Source organism: Cheilinus undulatus, linkage group 12 (genome assembly GCF_018320785.1).
Source record: "Cheilinus undulatus linkage group 12, ASM1832078v1, whole genome shotgun sequence".
Taxonomy (NCBI): domain Eukaryota; kingdom Metazoa; phylum Chordata; class Actinopteri; order Labriformes; family Labridae; genus Cheilinus; species Cheilinus undulatus.
Window position 1 is genome coordinate 38,510,258 of NC_054876.1, and position 17,433 is coordinate 38,527,690.

Here is a 17,433-nt window from a genome sequence, read left to right on the forward strand (position 1 = left end):
CTCAAAAAATTAAAATATTACATAAGATTAATAAAAAAAAGATATTTTAAACAGAAATGTCAGGCTTCTGAAAAGTATGTTCATTTCTATGCCTTCAATACTTGGTTGGACCTCCTTTTGCATGAATTACTGCATCAATGTGGCATGGCATGGAGGCGATCAGCCTGTGGCACTGCTCAGGTGTAATGGAAGCCCAGGTTGCTTTGACAGCAGCCTTCAGGTCATCTGCATTGTTGGGTCTGGTGTCTCTCATCTTCCTCTTTACAATACCCCAGAGATTCTCTCTGGGGTATTATCAAGACTCTAGGACCTTGAAGAGTGGAGAATCAGAACTCACATTACTTGAAGTCCAGTGTGAAGTTTCTACAGTCAGTGATGATTTGGGCTACCATGGCATCTGCTGGTGTTGGTCCACTGTGTTTTCTGAAGTCCACAGTCAACGCAGCCATTAACCAGGACATTTTAGAGCACTTCATGATTCCTTCTGCTGGCAAGCTTTATGGAGATGCTGATTTCATTTTCCAGCAGGACTCGGCACCTGCCTACACTGCCCACCGTACCAAAAGCTGGTTCAATGACCATGGTGTTACTGTGCTTGATTGGCCAGCAAACTGGCCTGACCTGAACTCCGTAGAATCTGTGGGGTATTGTAAAGAGGAAGATGAGAGACACCAGACCCAACAATGCAGATGACCTGAAGGCCGCTGTCAAAGCAACCTGGGCTTCCATTACACCTGAGCAGTGCCACAGGCTGATCGCCTCCATGCCACGCCGCATTGATGCAGTAATTCATGCAAAAGGAGGCCCAACCAAGTATTGAAGGCATAGAAATGAACATACTTTTCAGAAGCCTGACATTTCTGTTTTAAATATCCTTTTTTATTAATCTTATGTAATATTCTAATTTTTTGAGACACTGAATTTTGGCTTTTCATTTCTGTAAGCCATAATCATCAAAATTTCAAGAAATAAAGGCTTGAAATATATCAGTCTTTCAGAAAAGAGTGACAAAAAATATTGAACTTCTTTATGATATTCTAATTTTTTGAGATATACCTGTAAATAAAAAAATGTGTTTAATAAAGAAGGGGTCTAACAGGGGCCATGGTTTTGGTCCATATCTCAGTTTTGGAGTCACAGTTCGGTTCAGGTTCTGTTGAACAATAACAAAAGCAACAAGAAGTCCTAGATGCAATAATCAGAGAAACCATTTCCTAATTTGAACTATGGTTTGGTGTTTTGAATATTAAACCATAGAAAGAGCAACAAAATAATGCAAAATTAAAACCAGTGTAGATATTAAAAACATCTCCTGTTTTACTTTGACTTTAACATCAACTTTATTGCCCCCTGAAGGGAAATTTGCTTGGCCAAAAAATAAGAAACATGAGAAACATCATCACACCACTGAAATGCATTAATACAAAAATACATTAAAGGATAACTGAAGGCAAAACCATCAATAAAGACACCTTCAGACATTTGTTGTGAAAATAGAGTGCATCATATTTGTTCACCTTTAAAATTAGAGATGGTGGTGGTAAGTGGTGAAAGAAAATTTCAACCTGTTGGATATGCAATGAATCATGGGAGATATTAGGTCACAGAGGATGTAAAGAATTGGTTCTCGACTGAAGGACATTTTTATTTGAAGTTTTTAAAAAGCCTTTGAAAAACTACACGTGCATGCTGCATTAGGGCTTCATTTGTTTTTCACAGCTGATACACCAAAGAGACACGGGGAACCCAATCATTTACCACAAGTACATTGACCTAATAATTTCACCTTTTTATATATTTGACAAGCAGAATAAGCGCTTGAATAGGGGCAACTGTGGCTCAGTGGGTAGAATCAGAAGGTTGTGGGTTTGATCCCCAGCTCCTGCAGTCACATGCAAAATATGCCCTTGGGCGTGATGCTGAAGCCCAGTTTGCTCCCACTGCTGCATTGGTGGCGTGCAAATGAATGGGATTAGTTAATACTGACGGCCAATTCTCCATAGCAACCTCTGCCATCAATGTGTGAATGAAGGTGAATGGCGCAAAAGGGTATAAATGGGTAGGTGTAAAAGTGCTTTGAGTTGTAAGAGGACTAGAAAAGTGCTTTGCAAGCTTCAGTCCATTTATCATTTGACTGTGGCTCACCAGCAATTTTTTCTTTATAACCTTTTGTCTTATTTAACTTTTCCTCAGTCAGAAAATACGTAGCTCAGACCTAAAATACAATCCATGTTGCCATTGTAGTGATTCATGCTTCAGCTTATTTTTTAACATGGGTTCAGTTTAAAAAAGTTTCACACTTCTATTGCTATCCCATGTTCTTTAGCTGAAGCTCTGGGTCTTCCTGAACCAGCCAAGGTGCCGTACTCCAAGTTTCAGATGTACCCGGAGGATCTGTACGTCACCGGGCTGCCAGAGGGAATCTCTCTGAGACGGCCCAACTGTTTTGGAGCAGCTAAACTACGCAAGATCCTGGCTGTGAGCACCAACATCCAGTTTGTCATTAAAAGGTAGGAGAGCATTCAGTAAGCATAGTATTATTGGTACATCATTTCAGACACAAACCACATCTGCGATTAACAACTCATCACTTTTGTATCAGCAGTTCTTTTGATGAGATTTGACACTTTAATTAAGGGATCCATTCACTGCTTTGTAAATACTGTAATAATCTTTTTTTTTTTTGACTGCAGGCCTGAGCTGTTAACAGAGCCAGTAAAACAAGAGATGCCTTCCATGCCTGTTTGTGATTCAGGTATGATTGTCTTACAGTTGCATCATTTTTGGCATTTTTATATTAGAATTTAAATAACTTTAAAATCAGTGATTTTCTACTGCTCTAGCCCCAGGACCCACCATCAACTCCCTCATGAAAAATTGGGCCCCCAATTTCTGAAAGTTTTCAACCAACCAGATGAAATGAAACAAATAGTGCAGTTTGGAACTCTGAAGGTTAAAACCATGTGACTGCAGAAATAAATCATGGAAAAAAATGTTTTAAATTCATTTAATGCACTTTTGATGTATTTTTTTTTACAGGGCACAATAATAAATGGCTTCAAGACCCACTTTAGGGTCCCAACCCACCAGTTGAGAATTACTGTGTTAAATGACGCTGTATTATCATGTAATCTTTCAGTCCAAATAAGACAACCTTTTAACATCATGTTAATAAAATTTAGGGCATGGATTTGTCAGAGTTTTGTTCATTGAAGAGTGCTCAAAAAACACTTAAAAAAATTCTCTTAATCTTGTACCTTAAAGATCATTTTTTTGTGTAAGTCTTGATAAAAAAAATGACCATGATATTCAATTTTTGTGTTTTTTTAAAGTCTCATTAATTTCCCTTTGTTATATCCCTTTCACATAATGATGTAAGATGGATTTATATCTGTTTTGGGCATTCAGATACCAAGTGGTAATCCTTAATGCTTTGTTTGGATGAAAGTCAATGTGTAGTAAAAACTCTTGACTGCATTTGGAGGTGACTGGGTTGCCTTCATTCGGATTAGATTGGTTGTGTACATGCAGCATGTACTGGTGCTACCGCTAGTAAACAAAACATTACTTTATTTATGTCTGTCCTACCTCACTTTGAAGGATGGGAATTGCATCTCTTTTAAGAGTATCCTAGCCTCTCTTGGCATTATAATTCTAGTGTGTGTATTTTTAAGATTTTGGCAATCAAAAGCTGGTGGTTAGTTGCAGCAGCTTAAATAATATTATAATGTTAATCTCTGTTTAGAGTGCAACAGTTATCAAGATGCTTCTAGGTTAAAAGGTGTAATTCTCATTGCTGCTTGCTATTGTTTTCTCAGTAAACAATGTCAAGAAGTTTTCTAGCTTTGTGGAACCTCAGCATATGCACACAAGCTGTTATTTTGTAATCCATTGTACATGTAGTTAACATATCTCAAGGATATGAGCATGCAGCCATTCCACATTTTGAAATATTTTCTCTGTAGATAAATTGGTTTCTTGGCAGTCAGTAGGAGGCCTGTGTGGAGAAAATCCACCATCTGGTAGCACATAATGCCGGTTTAAGATGCTATTTGCACTGTCCTCTGCATGCATGAAATTATGAGGTCAAATCTAGTTCATGCGCTATTTTTGAAACTGCTCTTCTAAGGGAAAAAGAAAAGTCCTCACAGGGATTTCCTGCAGCTATCTCTACCTTTTATTTGTGACCAAGCTCGCCTGCTGGAACGAAGAGGCGCTCTGGATGTTTGTTGTGTTCAGTTAATCTTTAAGAAATGACAAACACAAAAGTTTAACATTTAAAATGTTTCTCCAAAGAGCTGGATGCCAAGGACACCACGCCGGTAACAGAGGACACTGCAGCTGTATCCAAGAGACCTGGATTCTCAGGTGTGTTTAAGTTCCAAGAACTATCTTCAGTCAGCTCTTTGAAGCTGAGATTTTGAGCTGTATATTGTTTCAACATAAATCAGCTTTGTGTATCGACATTCATCATCCCCTCTCTTTTGAAACTTAAAAATAAAAAAAGGACTGGAAAGCTAGAGCAGACTGTTTGAATAAATAAAGAAACTTCAAAGTGTTCTCTGTCTCTCGTCTCCAGAGTGCCTGGAATCCAAACTGTCCAGGATTGACCTGGCCAACACGCTGCGAGAGCAGGTCCAGGATCTGTTCAACAGGAAGTATGGGGAGGCATTGGGCATCAAGTACCCCGTCCAAGTGCCTTACAAGAGGATCAAAAACAACCCCGACTCAGTCATCATTGAGGGCCTTCCCCCTGGCATCCCGTTTAGAAAACCCTGCACCTTTGGCTCCCAGAATCTGGAGAGGATCTTAGCGGTCGCTGACAAGATCAGTTTCACCATCACCAGGTGGGAATCAACCTCACAACATCACTCAAATACAGGTTACTTATTTTTTGACCTTCCAAATAACACTTACTACAGGTGAAGGTAACTTGTGTTTAAATGACTCTAAGACCAGGTGTTATCTTAATATGTCCATAGCATGTTTTAGAAATGGTCATTCAAGTCACAAAATCTAGTTGGTTGATAGACAAGTCAAGAACATTGGCAATGGTGAACAGCTTAGACAGACACACAACAAATGAAAATGCTCTTGGATAGAAAACATCTTCAAGTGGCAAAATAACTAAAAAAATCTGAAGAATTGGGTCAAAAGTTTCAGCATTCCAATAAAGTCAAAATGCTTATAAAATAATTCATGAACATGTTTTCTGATTAATTATTGAGTACAGAGACGTCTTAAAAAAATTCAATATAAAGTTGCATAACTTTCAGTAGCTGGAGGGAACATCCCCAGATTTTCTTTTAGTCTGACAAGTTCAGTTTTATAACTGAAAAAGAAAGAAGTTCAGTGTAAAGTTGGTTTATTTTAACATTTCTAAATATATCAGACTAAAGGGCCCATGTCTTTTTAAAAAGACACATTTGCTGCAGATTGCAGTTCTTAACAGTTCTGTAACAAAGTTTTACCATCATTACATTTTTGTGCTTTCACAGTGCATCTACACTTTAATTATACTTGCATCTAAGTCACATTTGTCACACTTAAACATTTCAGATAATCAAACATATTTTGATATTAGATAAAGATAACCTGTGTAAATACAAGGTGTTGTTTCTTAAAATTATGGTTTCATTTATTTAGGGTAAAAGCCATCCAAACCTACCTGGTCCTATGTGAAAAAGTAATCGACCCCCCTTGTTTGATCATGAATTACCTGTAACCACATCTTTTGGAAAGCTGAGTTCAGTTTCATTTGCTGCAACCAGGCCTGATTACTACCAGACCCGTTGAATCAAGAAATCCCTTTAATAGAACCTGTCTGACAAAGTGAAGTGGGCTACATATCAGGCCACGATCTGAAGAAATGCAGGAACAGACGAGAAACTAACTCATTGACATCTATCAGTCTAGAAAGGGTTACTAAACCATTTCTAAGTAGCTGGGACTCCGGCAAACCACAGTGAGAGCAATTATCCACAAATGGAGAAAACTTGGAACTGTGTTTAAACTCCTCAGGAACCAAGAGTGCATCAACAACTCATCCAGGAGGTCAGAAAAGAGCTCAGAATAACATCATCAGACCAAAACCACTGCTGAACAAAAAAGAACACGAAGGCTCGTCTCACATATACCAAAAACATCCTCAAGACTTTTGGGAAAATACTGTGTGAACTGATGAGACAAAAGTTGCACTTTTTGGAAGGTGTGTGTGCCGTTTCATCATTTTGCAGGAAGAATGTCATGCCAAAAGTCATAGCAGCGGTTGTGTGTGGGCATGCTTTGCTGCTTCAGGACCTGTGATGGATGGAACCGTGAATTCTGCTCTTTACCAAAAAATCTTGAAGAAGAATGTCTGGTCATCAGTTCATGACCTCAAGTTCAAGCACACAGGTTATCTGGCAGGACAGTGATAGGGAACACACCAGCAAGTCCACCTCTGAATGGCTTAAAAAAAAAAAAAATTAAGATTTTGGAGTGACCTTGTCAAAGTCCAAACTTCAGTCAGATTGTCATGCCATGGCATGCTCAAAAACCCTCTAGTGTGGTTGAATTAAAGCAACTCTGCAAAGAAGAGTAGGCCAAAAATCCCTCCACAGAGATGTGAAAGACTCACTACTACTTATCACAAATGCTTGCTTGCTGCTGCAAAGAGTGGCACAACCAGTTATTAGGGTTAGGTGGCAATTACTTTTTCACATAGGGCCAGGTAGGCTTGACTTTTTCATTTATTTGGGTCATCTTTGTCTAATACCAAAATTAGTTTGATGTCCTGAAACATGTGAGACAAATATGCAACAAAAAAAAGAAATCAAGAAAGGTGCAAATACTTTTTCACAGTACTGTAGTTAGTAGATTTGAAACTCTGTACAGCAAAAACAGATGATACTAAAAGAGCCACACAGCTACACAGAAAAAGCACATTGTGGACTTGGCTGAACTGTCTTGCAATAGGACAGTTTAAACATTTTTACCCCTGAAAGGTTTCTAAAAGCAGGCGTCATCCTATATACCAAAGTGATTTCTAATACATTTCAGATATGACAGTATTTTTTAGAAATTTAGATATGGGTCGATAAAAATGTAGATAGAGAACCTCAAAGTAACCCTTTCCACATAAGAGGGAGTGATGATGGAGTGAGTAGGGTTGGGTAATGTTCTGGGTTTTTACCAATACCAGATACTTAAATGGTGGCGGTACCTAAACAGTGCTTAAATCAATACTTTTAAGAGAACAAAGGAGTGTTAAAAAATCAGTAGGAGAATAGAAGCAATCTTGGTATTGTGAAAGGTTCAAAGACGCAGCATGGGATAAAAGAAAAAAAATGATGTGACTGTCGTAACTTCTTTATTTAAGAGGCTCTATATGTATATGTACTGTATATGCTGTGTCAGAAAACTAAGTAAATGTGTTGGCCAGTGTGGTTATGAACCCAGTTGCTCCAAAGAATAAAACAATTTAAAGACATTCATGCTCTGCTGAAATAAGTGCATATAAGTCAATCAAATTCCATCATGTATTTTATGCTCTGAACGTGTCCATGAGGCTGAAAATTACCTATAACCTCTGATTTTTGAAGTACAGCTTCTCAACTCTTCTCTCTTAACTGTTTTATCTGATCAATATAACCTTTGATTATTAAAATTGATCTTTTAATTTACAGACCTTTTCAAGGACTCATTCCAAAACCAGGTAAGAGCAGAACTTTTTTTCATTATAAAATTTTTCATTCCTCAAGTGAAGTTCAGACTGCTTGCTTTAATGTTGTTGGAAGGAATGCACTGACACATCAGTTTAACATCAGTATCAGTCAATATCAGCCCTCTTGATTAGTCATCAGCAAATAATATGGCAGTAGCTGATGTTTTTCTGTTTTTTTTTTCCAGTCAGTTTAATGCTAGCATCAAGTATACTCAATGACTGGTTTCCCTCTCTGCAAGCTGCTCTTGCAACCCTCCTCCACCCCAGCTCCTCCTTTATTCTGCTTCTGACTTAATCAATGTCATATACCTCGCCTTGTGGATATTAAAGTGACCCCAACATTCTTACATATTTCTGTATATGGCCCTCAGTGGGAAAAATTTGGACATCTCTGCCCTAGTAGGAGGGCTACACCATGAAAAAGGATGATATTTGCATTGGCTAGATTGTTATACTAAACATTGTTGTAGGTGTTAGCCCTTATTTTTAGAATTGGTGCAATCTTTGTTGTGAAGTATTTGTTTTAACGCATGCTTTGTTCATCATCAGCACCTCGACGTGTCACTTTACTAAAGAAGGCCTACGCCTCGATAAGTGGTGAGTAGAACACATTTTTATTTAGACATATAAAATTAATTTTAGAACAGTTCCTGCTCTCTCTTCATAAAGAACTCAGTTTAAAAGTGATTATTAAACTTTTTGCACCTGACAGATGAAGACGATATCAACCGCATGGGGGAGAAAGTTGTCCTCCGAGAGCAAGTCAAGGAACTTTTTAACAAGAAATATGGTAAATATACCGGGAGCCATGTGTGGAACTTGAAAAATTAGATTTGTTTGCTTCTTTTTACTCCCCTGAATGAGTTAAATGAATATAAATCAGCCACAAGTTGTATATATGTGCAGTATCACCAAAATTGATCTAAAAAATCACCAAATATGCACCTAGAGTTGCAGCCAAACAGAAAATGTTTAATCTATTCACTTCATTTTTTTATCAGGCACTTATTTTTGCTCTTTCCTGCATTCATGAATTAAAGGAAACTCCACTTACCCCTTGTTTTTTATGTTTAAAAATGTGGTGTTACAGTTTATTTTTAATTATTCATATTTATTTAGCGGTTATTTTTAGAGGAGGTGACAGAAAAAAAGCCACCATGTGTCCTCATTTTCATCTCTTTGCAGGTGATCAAAAAGCTTAACCTCAGCCTTGGTGTGTGTGTGTTTTTGATCTGTTTTTTTTTTTCTTGCTGTGTGATCAGGCGAGGCTCTGGGCTTAGACCGCTCCGTCGTGGTTCCGTACAAACTAATCCGTGGCAGTCCAGAGTCTGTAGAAGTCAGTGGCCTTCCAGACGATATCCCCTTCAGAAACCCCAACACATACGACATTGTGTGCCTGGAGAAAATCCTTCAAGCTGCCGACGAAGTATCGTTCAACATCAAGAGCCAGCTACAGTGAGTGCAGGGCCACCTGAATATTCAGCAGCCTGTTAGCTGTCACTAGCTGTGGATTTCAGGGGGGTATTTGGGGTTTTTATGCTGCTCTGTAGTTAAGCTCATTATGGTTTATTTATGCTTTGGGTTTAAATCCAGCCTCTGAGATGTCATAGAATAAATCCTCAGCTGCAAATGTAAATTACATGAAATAGTGAACAATATTTTGATGCTGAAGCAGTTAAGCAATGATGAAAGAATGTAGGCAGAGCATTTCCTTTTTTTAAGACATAATTAAATCTGTTTTTGTTTTCTATTGTCAGAAAAAGACATGTTAAGTTAAGCTCTCCTTTTTCTCTCCCATAGACCTTTTGCAGAAATCTGTAGCCAAGCTTGTAACACGGGTAAGAGTTTCTCCATTTTTTTGTGTTTATCAAAAGAAAATTCAGTACTGTAATGCAAGATAAAAATACAAAAACATCTGCTGTGTGTCTCCAGTAGGAACAAACGCCTCCACCAATCGACGAAAGCGCAAGAGAGTCCAAGAGAGCAACAGAGTACCCGCCTCCTCTGACCTGGGGATATCAACCAATCAGATTCCAGTGATGGTAAGCTAGCACAGGGGTCGTTCTGCAGACATCTCTTACTGCCCTTTGCCAAGAGAAACTTGATTCAAGATTTAAGAAGGTTTTTTTTTTTTTTTAACACAGAAGGTCAATTTAGTCTACAGTCAATCAATAAAGAGAAAACAGATAAAGACAACAGCAGCATACAGATACTGCCTGTCAGTGACAACAGATCTACTGTGAGGAGAAGGTAATGGTGTTTTCAGTGTTTAACTTTCCTTTTGTTTCTACTCGATGTAAATGATTTAAAAACATCGGATTGTAAGAGATATTAACTCAAATGCGATCCTCATCTCCTTCTGCATCTTGTTCTCTGTCCAAAACTGTTGTTGTGAATTTCCACCAGATGCATGATGGGAAATAACCTTAAAAGGTATCGTATTCTAGTCTTGTAGTTAGTGACTCATAGTCTTTGTAAAATCTAAGTCCAAGACTAAAAACTCAGTGACTTGGTGACAAATTGTCTTTAAATGTGAGACGCTCTCAGTTGTCAGTCTTTTTAGAGTTTTTAAAAAGTTTTAACTAAGTCCCCTGGTGTAACGCCAGCCTTACTGGTCTATAAACAAAGTTAATGTAACTCTGCCATATAAATATGAACAGGCTGCTTGTATAAAGCTACAGCAAAATGAATTTTGCTTTTAGTCCACATTTTAAAATAAACATTACTGTGTAAAAATCTGCCTGGCGAACACTAAACTAGATTTGAAAACAAAGAAAAAGACACAAAATTATAATTTATCGTTGTGGATGCAGGGAGATAAAAATGTTGTGCTTAAAATATTTAGAATGTCTGGGAGAAGACCTCCAGATTGACCTTAATTGGAAATGCTGAAAAAAAAGTGAAATGCTTAATATTTCATGCTTGAACCACAGGTTGTTGCAGAAGAAAAAGAAAAAAATGTAGAGTTTAATTTTAAACTTAGTATTTGTGCATTTAAGAAATTCTATGGGATTTAAGCTTTTTTTTTGGTCAGTAACTTGAAATTGGCTTTAACAATTGGCATAAAAAACAATTTCCGATTTTTTTTTCCCCATATTGCCAACCCTTATTTAGAGCTGAAGCAAAAGGAAGGATAGAAAACAATGGAGGATATAAAGGCCAAAGTTTCTTTATCAAAAGTCAGTTCTGATTTGTGTCTAGTAAACACTGTAGACACTCTTTAAAAAATACTTCATTTTCTAAAAGGTGCATTTTCATCACCCTACAACACTGTGTGTGAAAGGCCAAACTGCACAGGTATGGTGAATCCATGCTTAAGGTAACCTGTCAGATTTGATCTTTCATTAAAATTAAAGCATACCAAGTATAGAGGAATAATCCATGCTTTTTATTTTCAACAGATATTGTAAAATAACCCTGCTATCGAGCATTTTGATAATAAATTGTGTCTCCAGAGGAAACCAGTGGGCATGAGACTTTATTACATACAGAAGATGAGGAGCTTTGTTAAAACTAAATCTAACAGAACAAGGTGATTTAATAATCCTTCGACACGAATTCACTAGAAAACCTGCAAAGATGTTAATAATATTCCCCTTGCTGAAGTTGCTTTTAGAAGTATGATTCATTCTGAGTTTTATACCTGCAAGTTTTATATGAAGAGTTCATAGGGGTGCTTGAATTGCTTAAGCATTCTTGAAATTGTGTGATTGTATGCCTCTTATGATAAAAATAGCGATCTGACTGAAAAGATGGCTTATTAAACAGAGGAATAAAATAATGCTCTTCCACATTAAAATTTCTCTTTAGAAGAATATCAGACAGTAACAAAGTAAACATGAGGTAACTGTCATCATTTCTCATGGGTCAGCAGTTTGACATTTTCAAAAATGAATGAATGAATGAATCAAAAATGATGTTATTTGTTTGGGTCAATGTTTCGTTTTGAATTACTTGTGATTTTTTCATTCTTTGTAGGATGTTTTTTTTTGGTTTAAATAGAAATAGTATTTTATAGTATATGAATACAGAATTTAACATAGCTATTAGGTGCTGGAAGAGCTGAGAGAATGTACCTTCAAAGGTTTTGAATTTGACCTTGGAAAAGGGGTATGAACTTTGTTTATAGAGCTTCTGCATCTGGCATCCCAGTGTGTGCCCTAGCCCAGCACGAACAGCCGGCGGGGACATGCAACTTAATGGATGCCAGCACTAAATTGATACTCTTGTCCACAGTTTCCCTCATGGTAATATTTTTATTGCACATTTTGAACAATGAAAGCTTAGAAAGTTTGAAATGTTGGTGAAAAAACCTGCAAATCACTTAATGAAGGGTAAAACAGCTAACGCTAGCAGACAGCAAAGTTAACCTTTTTTACTAGTGAATTTTAACCAAATGAGATGTTCAATTAAAAAACTTGCAAATGCTGCATTTTGAAGTTTCATGAGCATATTTGATGAGCACATTGTGATGAAATACCAAAGAAAGAGGTATTTTGGTGAACAGCTACATAGTCTTTGAGGCCTTTTTTATTCTTTAAAATCGCTGCCTTTGAACGGAAAACCTCCTTTTTTTTACATTTTCACACGTTTCTCTGTTTATGACCAATGTGACTAAGCTCATTTGACAGAGACTCTGACTTTAGCATAAAGAAGGCTAGATGCTACTTTCTGTTACTTTGGTTGCTGTCAAATACAGTGCCTATAAAAAAGCATCCACCCCCTTGGATGTTTTACCCTTTTATTGATTTTATAACACAGTCATTGTCAATTTAATTTGGCTCTTTGACAAATAAAGTAGAAAAAATGTCCTTTATGTCAAGGTGTAAACAGATTAAACAAAAAAATGTAATAAAACAAAATAAGTGCATACATTTTCACCCCCTTAAAGTCAGTACTTAGTAGATGCATGTGTGGCTGCAGTCACAGCAGTGAGTCTGTGTGGGTAGGTCTCAATCAGGCTTGCACATCTGGCAATTTTATTTTCTTCTTTGTAAAACTGCTCAAGCTCTGTAAGGTTGCTTGGTGGTTGAGCATGATCAGCCCTTTTCATGTCCAGCTACAAATTCTCTATTAGACTGAGGTCTGGGCTTTGACTTGGCCACTCCAGAACATTCACCTTGTTGCCTTTAAACCATTTCTGTGTAGCTTTCTCAGTATGTTTCAGTTCACTGACTTGCCAGAAAAGAAATCTTCTCCCAAGCTGTAGTCCTCTTGCAGACTGAATAAGATTTTCCTTTATTTTGCCACGTTCATTTTACTTTTACAAGCCTTTCAGGGCTGGCTGCCGAGAAGCATCCCCACAGCGAGATGCTGCCACCACCGTGCTTCACAGTGGGGATGGTGTGTTTTCGGTGATGTGCAGTGTTTGGTGTCCACCGAACATAGTGTCTTGTCTGATGGTCCAAAAGTATCACTCTGGTCTCATCAGACCAAAGAACTTCCTTCCACTTGACCATGGAGTCTCCTACGTGTCTTTTGGAGAACTCTGGTGGAGAGTTGATCTGAGTTTTACACAATGGCCATATTCCTTCCTTCCATCCGAGTGTTCTTTTGTCTTCATGGTATAATGGCAGTCAGGAATACTGATTAACCAGTGGCTGGACCCTCCATACACAGGCGTCTTTATACTACATTCACTTGAGACATAATCACTGCACTCAGGTGATGACCATTTCAGTAACTGTGAGACTACTAGCTCCAGTTGTCTGGAGCTCTGTTGAATTAGGTCAGTCACTTTAAAAGGGGGTGAATATTTATGCAATCACTTATTTAATTGCCATTACTTTGTAGAAATCTCTGTCGCTAAAGAGTTGTTTTGGGTTTTTCATCAAAAAGCCAAATTATATTGACCACAATTGATTTATAAAATCAACAAAAGGGTTAAACATCCAAAAGAGTGAATACTTTTTATAGGCACCGTACACCTTAACCTGTATGATCAACTACAATACATATAAAAATCAGTACTTTTGCTGCCAACTGTAAAAGTCATGTCTTAGTAGTCACATGTTTTGAAAAGGTCAATAAATTATCATGCCTTACCTGCATATGTTTGATCAGAGCTCATTAAGGAATACTATTATTTAACTGTTAATTTGCACTCTTAGTGTAATCTCCATGTAGGTAGATGGCTTTCTTCTACCATAACTGCTGAAACTAATGTTTAAACCAAGTTCTGAGGCAAGGTCAGCCCCCTCTTTGCACTAATGAAAGCATTTTCTCCCCCATTATGTCTGACTTTGTCTCCTGTTGTCTTTGTGTGTGCCTGCAGCAGTGGCCCATGTACATGGTGGACTACAGCGGAGTGAATATGCAGGTTCCCGGGAAAGTCAATTACTGAAGGGCAAACCTGGACTGCAGCAAAGGGATTAAAGGAGGAGTTTGTCGAATTGACGTTCGTGACTCTTCCACATGCGACACTAACACTTTTATCCGAGTGCTACGACTAAACAATCTCTCCAGACTGAGAATAGAGAGCTGAAGGCTTGACTCTGTGAATGACGAAGAACAACAGAATGTATGTGGAAGAAAACGTTGGAGGGCAAAAAGCGTGGTTTGTTTTCTGTCTCCTGCCTCCACACAGTGCCAGCAGGACAGCTATCAATTTTTATTTTCCTTCTAGAGCTGATAAATGACAGTAATATTGTTTTTTATGCAGCTGAAGTCATGTTGTTTGCCCTCACATTAACAAAATGTCTATCCACTGAGTCATGTTGTTGGATCCAGCATTTGGTTGCAATGTATTACTGACAAAAATGTCTTTGATAACAATCTGGTTCCATAATATTCAGATATTTGTACTTTTTATTTATTATATTTATTGAAGTATAACATTATGTGCAGGGATGTAAAATACATTATTCTGTTATACAGCTCCTTGAGGAACTATCACAACACTAACACACACACTACTCCTCACCCATTATCTACAGGTAACCTCTGACGTCAACAAAACAGCAGAAATGAAGTGTCTTAATCCATTTTACATGTTGGCAATTTTCCTCAGTCATGCACAGGATGGGAAGCTATTTTTAAATTGTTTTATAATGTACTGCTGTGTTTTAAATGCAAATTATAGAAACCTAAATAATCTAAATTAAGTTGTTATGGTTTAGCAGATTCTTGATAGTTCATAAATGGTTAAAAGGTCTGCAGCCAGATCCCTGTCAACTTTACAGTTAGCTTAAAAATTTCCATAGCTGTCTTGAATTGTGTCAGCAAATAGTTCTTCACAAACTTACAGTATACTGATTACTTAGATAACATTAGCTAGTTAGCGCAGTTGTCAAGAATGTTATCATTGAATCCTAGGTAATTTTGCAATACAAGCTAACATTACTTTTGGCTCGGATTTTTTCAACTTAAAACAAGTTTAACCAGTGATGCTAGTTTGAGAAAAGTTGAAAGTCACTCCCTTTTTCCATGAAATCTTTAAAGCTATTGCTAGCTGTCATTACTCAGTCAACTAAAGTTACAGTTAACCTTAGCCATGAATTTACACCCATCAAAACACTAGGGAACTGTAAAGCTAGCTTGGATTGTATCATTATTCAGTTTTAACACTACTTGGCTAGCTATGTATTTATTTTTATATTTTGTATCACATCAAAGCGGATCATTAGTCTGCAAATTTATGCAGAGCTTCAGACAGCTGTACAATCTGGATCATGAATTCCCAGATAACACTACTCTACAAGATGACAGCTGTAAGCTGTGTTTTTACTGCTTTCTGTCTTTTACTGCTTTCTGTCTTTTACATCTGTCGTAAAGTAATGTTAGGTAGTTGAAAGCACTCATTTGCTTTACTAGTAACTCTGTTGTTGGCTAGCTGTTAGCTAGGACTTGGTGCTTTTTATTTATCCTAATGTGTCATTGTGAAACAGTTTGTTGAAGTAGAAATGGTCAAATGCTAATGTCTAAAGGTAGCTAATAAGTTATTAAAATCATTTTTAAATTTAAAATGACCATGTTAAAGTTCATAATGTCTTACATTTTTAATCCACTACTGAGCAAAGAAATTTTAATGTTTTTCCCGATTCGTTTCATTTTAATGAATTCTACATTTTAAATACAGCTCTCCAGCTTCCCCTCCTGAGCATGACACCGGAGAAAATTAACCGCTTTGTGAAAATGGTGATTGGATTTTATGGCAACATGCAAACCATCCAAATTGAGAGACTGTTTTCCTGACAATTAAAAAACAAGTTAAGGACATATCTGCAGTAAACACAATACCTTCAGCAAACAGCCTCTTTATGTTAGCACCACACTAACAACGTGTAAGATATCTCATTAAAAGTCAGCCTGAATGTAACATGTAAAGGAAAGAATGGTATGTTATTCTGCGATGACTGTCTCTGGACTAACAATATTTAATATGCTGTACCTTAACGCCAATTAGGCCTTTGAAATAAAATGTGTTGCCTTGCACTTTCATTTTGTTGGAGTTAATTTGTGATTTGAACTTCACATCGGAGTTTGTGTCTGCTGTATCAAGGGTCAAGTTGGTTATGAAATTGTAAAGCTCTGTAAAAGCAAGCTGGCATAATTTCTTCATAAATTGTTCAAGAAGATCTGAAAAAGCTGGAAGTAGGCTGCCAGTCAAGAAGTGGTATCAAGATGACTGCTTCATTAGGATATGAATGCCTGAATATCCTCTACTGACCAGCAGAGGGCGTCCCCAGTGTTTGCAGAACTTCGGTTGCAGCAAAAAAAGACCGTTTTCTTTACTTGTGTTATTACATAAAAACAAACTCTGGTTTGGGTCTTCTTAGGTGTGTTAATTCAGAGATTTAAGGTAGTTTAGCGCTCCAGTTAAAGGTAACTGTAAATGTGTTTGATGCTACCACTTTGACCTTTAAAAAGTCTTTTTTTTACAGGAAAATTAGCTGCTATAATTTTCATTTGATGCATCATAAAGACATATTTTCCTTAGCCAAAGTGAGCAACCCAAATAATGACATAATAAACAGTGACTTGCTTACATGCAGCTCACCAAAATAATAACTTCCAGCATTTCACCATTATGTGCTTCATATCATCAACATAATGGTGTCTTTCCACATTGTATTACATCAAGTCCAAGGTTTTTTTATTTCCATGTTTTTTTTTTGGGGTTGGGATAAATATAAAGAAACCTTTTATTGTTGTGAATATAAACTATCGTAATTTGTCAAGAGAGATACAAACATCAGAAATGTGTCTCCCCAAGAAAGTGGCTGGGCTCAGCCTCAGATATTAGGGTGAGGAGCTCCGACATCGAGAGGGAACTCGGAGTAGATCTACTACTCTCTAGCATCAAAAGGAGCCAGCTGAGGAGGTGTGGGAATCTCATAAGGATTCCTCCTGGCCGCCTCTTTTTTGAGGTCCTCTGAGGACGTCCAACTGGGAGTAGACCCCAGAGCTTGCTGGAGGGATCTCAAACAGCCTGGGAAGTGGAATCTGGAAAATGTTGCTGGGGTGATGGAGGTCTGGGTTGACCTAGAAGATGGATGATGGATGGATGCCTTAGACATGCTTTGCTTTTGAAAATAACCACAAGTACTGTATACATGCTTTTGAAGGTTACATCATATAGTGAAGCTCTGAACATCTCTGTAGTCTGTTAGTCTAGACCAGCATTTCTTAACCTTTTCTCTGTCAAGGCACATGTAAAAAAAAGACTGAAGTCAGTCCTGTCAAAAGTCTTGATAAAAATATGTTTAAAAACAACATTGTACATCCTG

General features: G+C 37.4%; 1 protein-coding gene across 2 annotated transcripts in view; it reads left to right on the forward strand.

The window, feature by feature from the left end:
• Positions 1 to 16,138, forward strand: part of gtf2ird1 (GTF2I repeat domain containing 1) — a 59,800-nt gene extending 43,662 nt beyond the window's left edge. For both annotated transcript variants that reach the window (XM_041801383.1, XM_041801382.1), the window contains exons 17-27: positions 2,327 to 2,510; positions 2,694 to 2,755; positions 4,297 to 4,368; positions 4,580 to 4,847; positions 7,668 to 7,696; positions 8,255 to 8,302; positions 8,418 to 8,495; positions 8,968 to 9,160; positions 9,506 to 9,543; positions 9,638 to 9,747; positions 13,980 to 16,138. In XM_041801383.1, coding sequence (XP_041657317.1) covers positions 2,327 to 2,510; positions 2,694 to 2,755; positions 4,297 to 4,368; positions 4,580 to 4,847; positions 7,668 to 7,696; positions 8,255 to 8,302; positions 8,418 to 8,495; positions 8,968 to 9,160; positions 9,506 to 9,543; positions 9,638 to 9,747; positions 13,980 to 14,048 — 1,151 coding nt within the window. In that variant the 3' untranslated portion in view covers positions 14,049 to 16,138. The remainder of the gene's footprint in view (positions 1 to 2,326; positions 2,511 to 2,693; positions 2,756 to 4,296; positions 4,369 to 4,579; positions 4,848 to 7,667; positions 7,697 to 8,254; positions 8,303 to 8,417; positions 8,496 to 8,967; positions 9,161 to 9,505; positions 9,544 to 9,637; positions 9,748 to 13,979) is intronic.
• Positions 16,139 to 17,433: the final 1,295 nt, after the last annotated feature.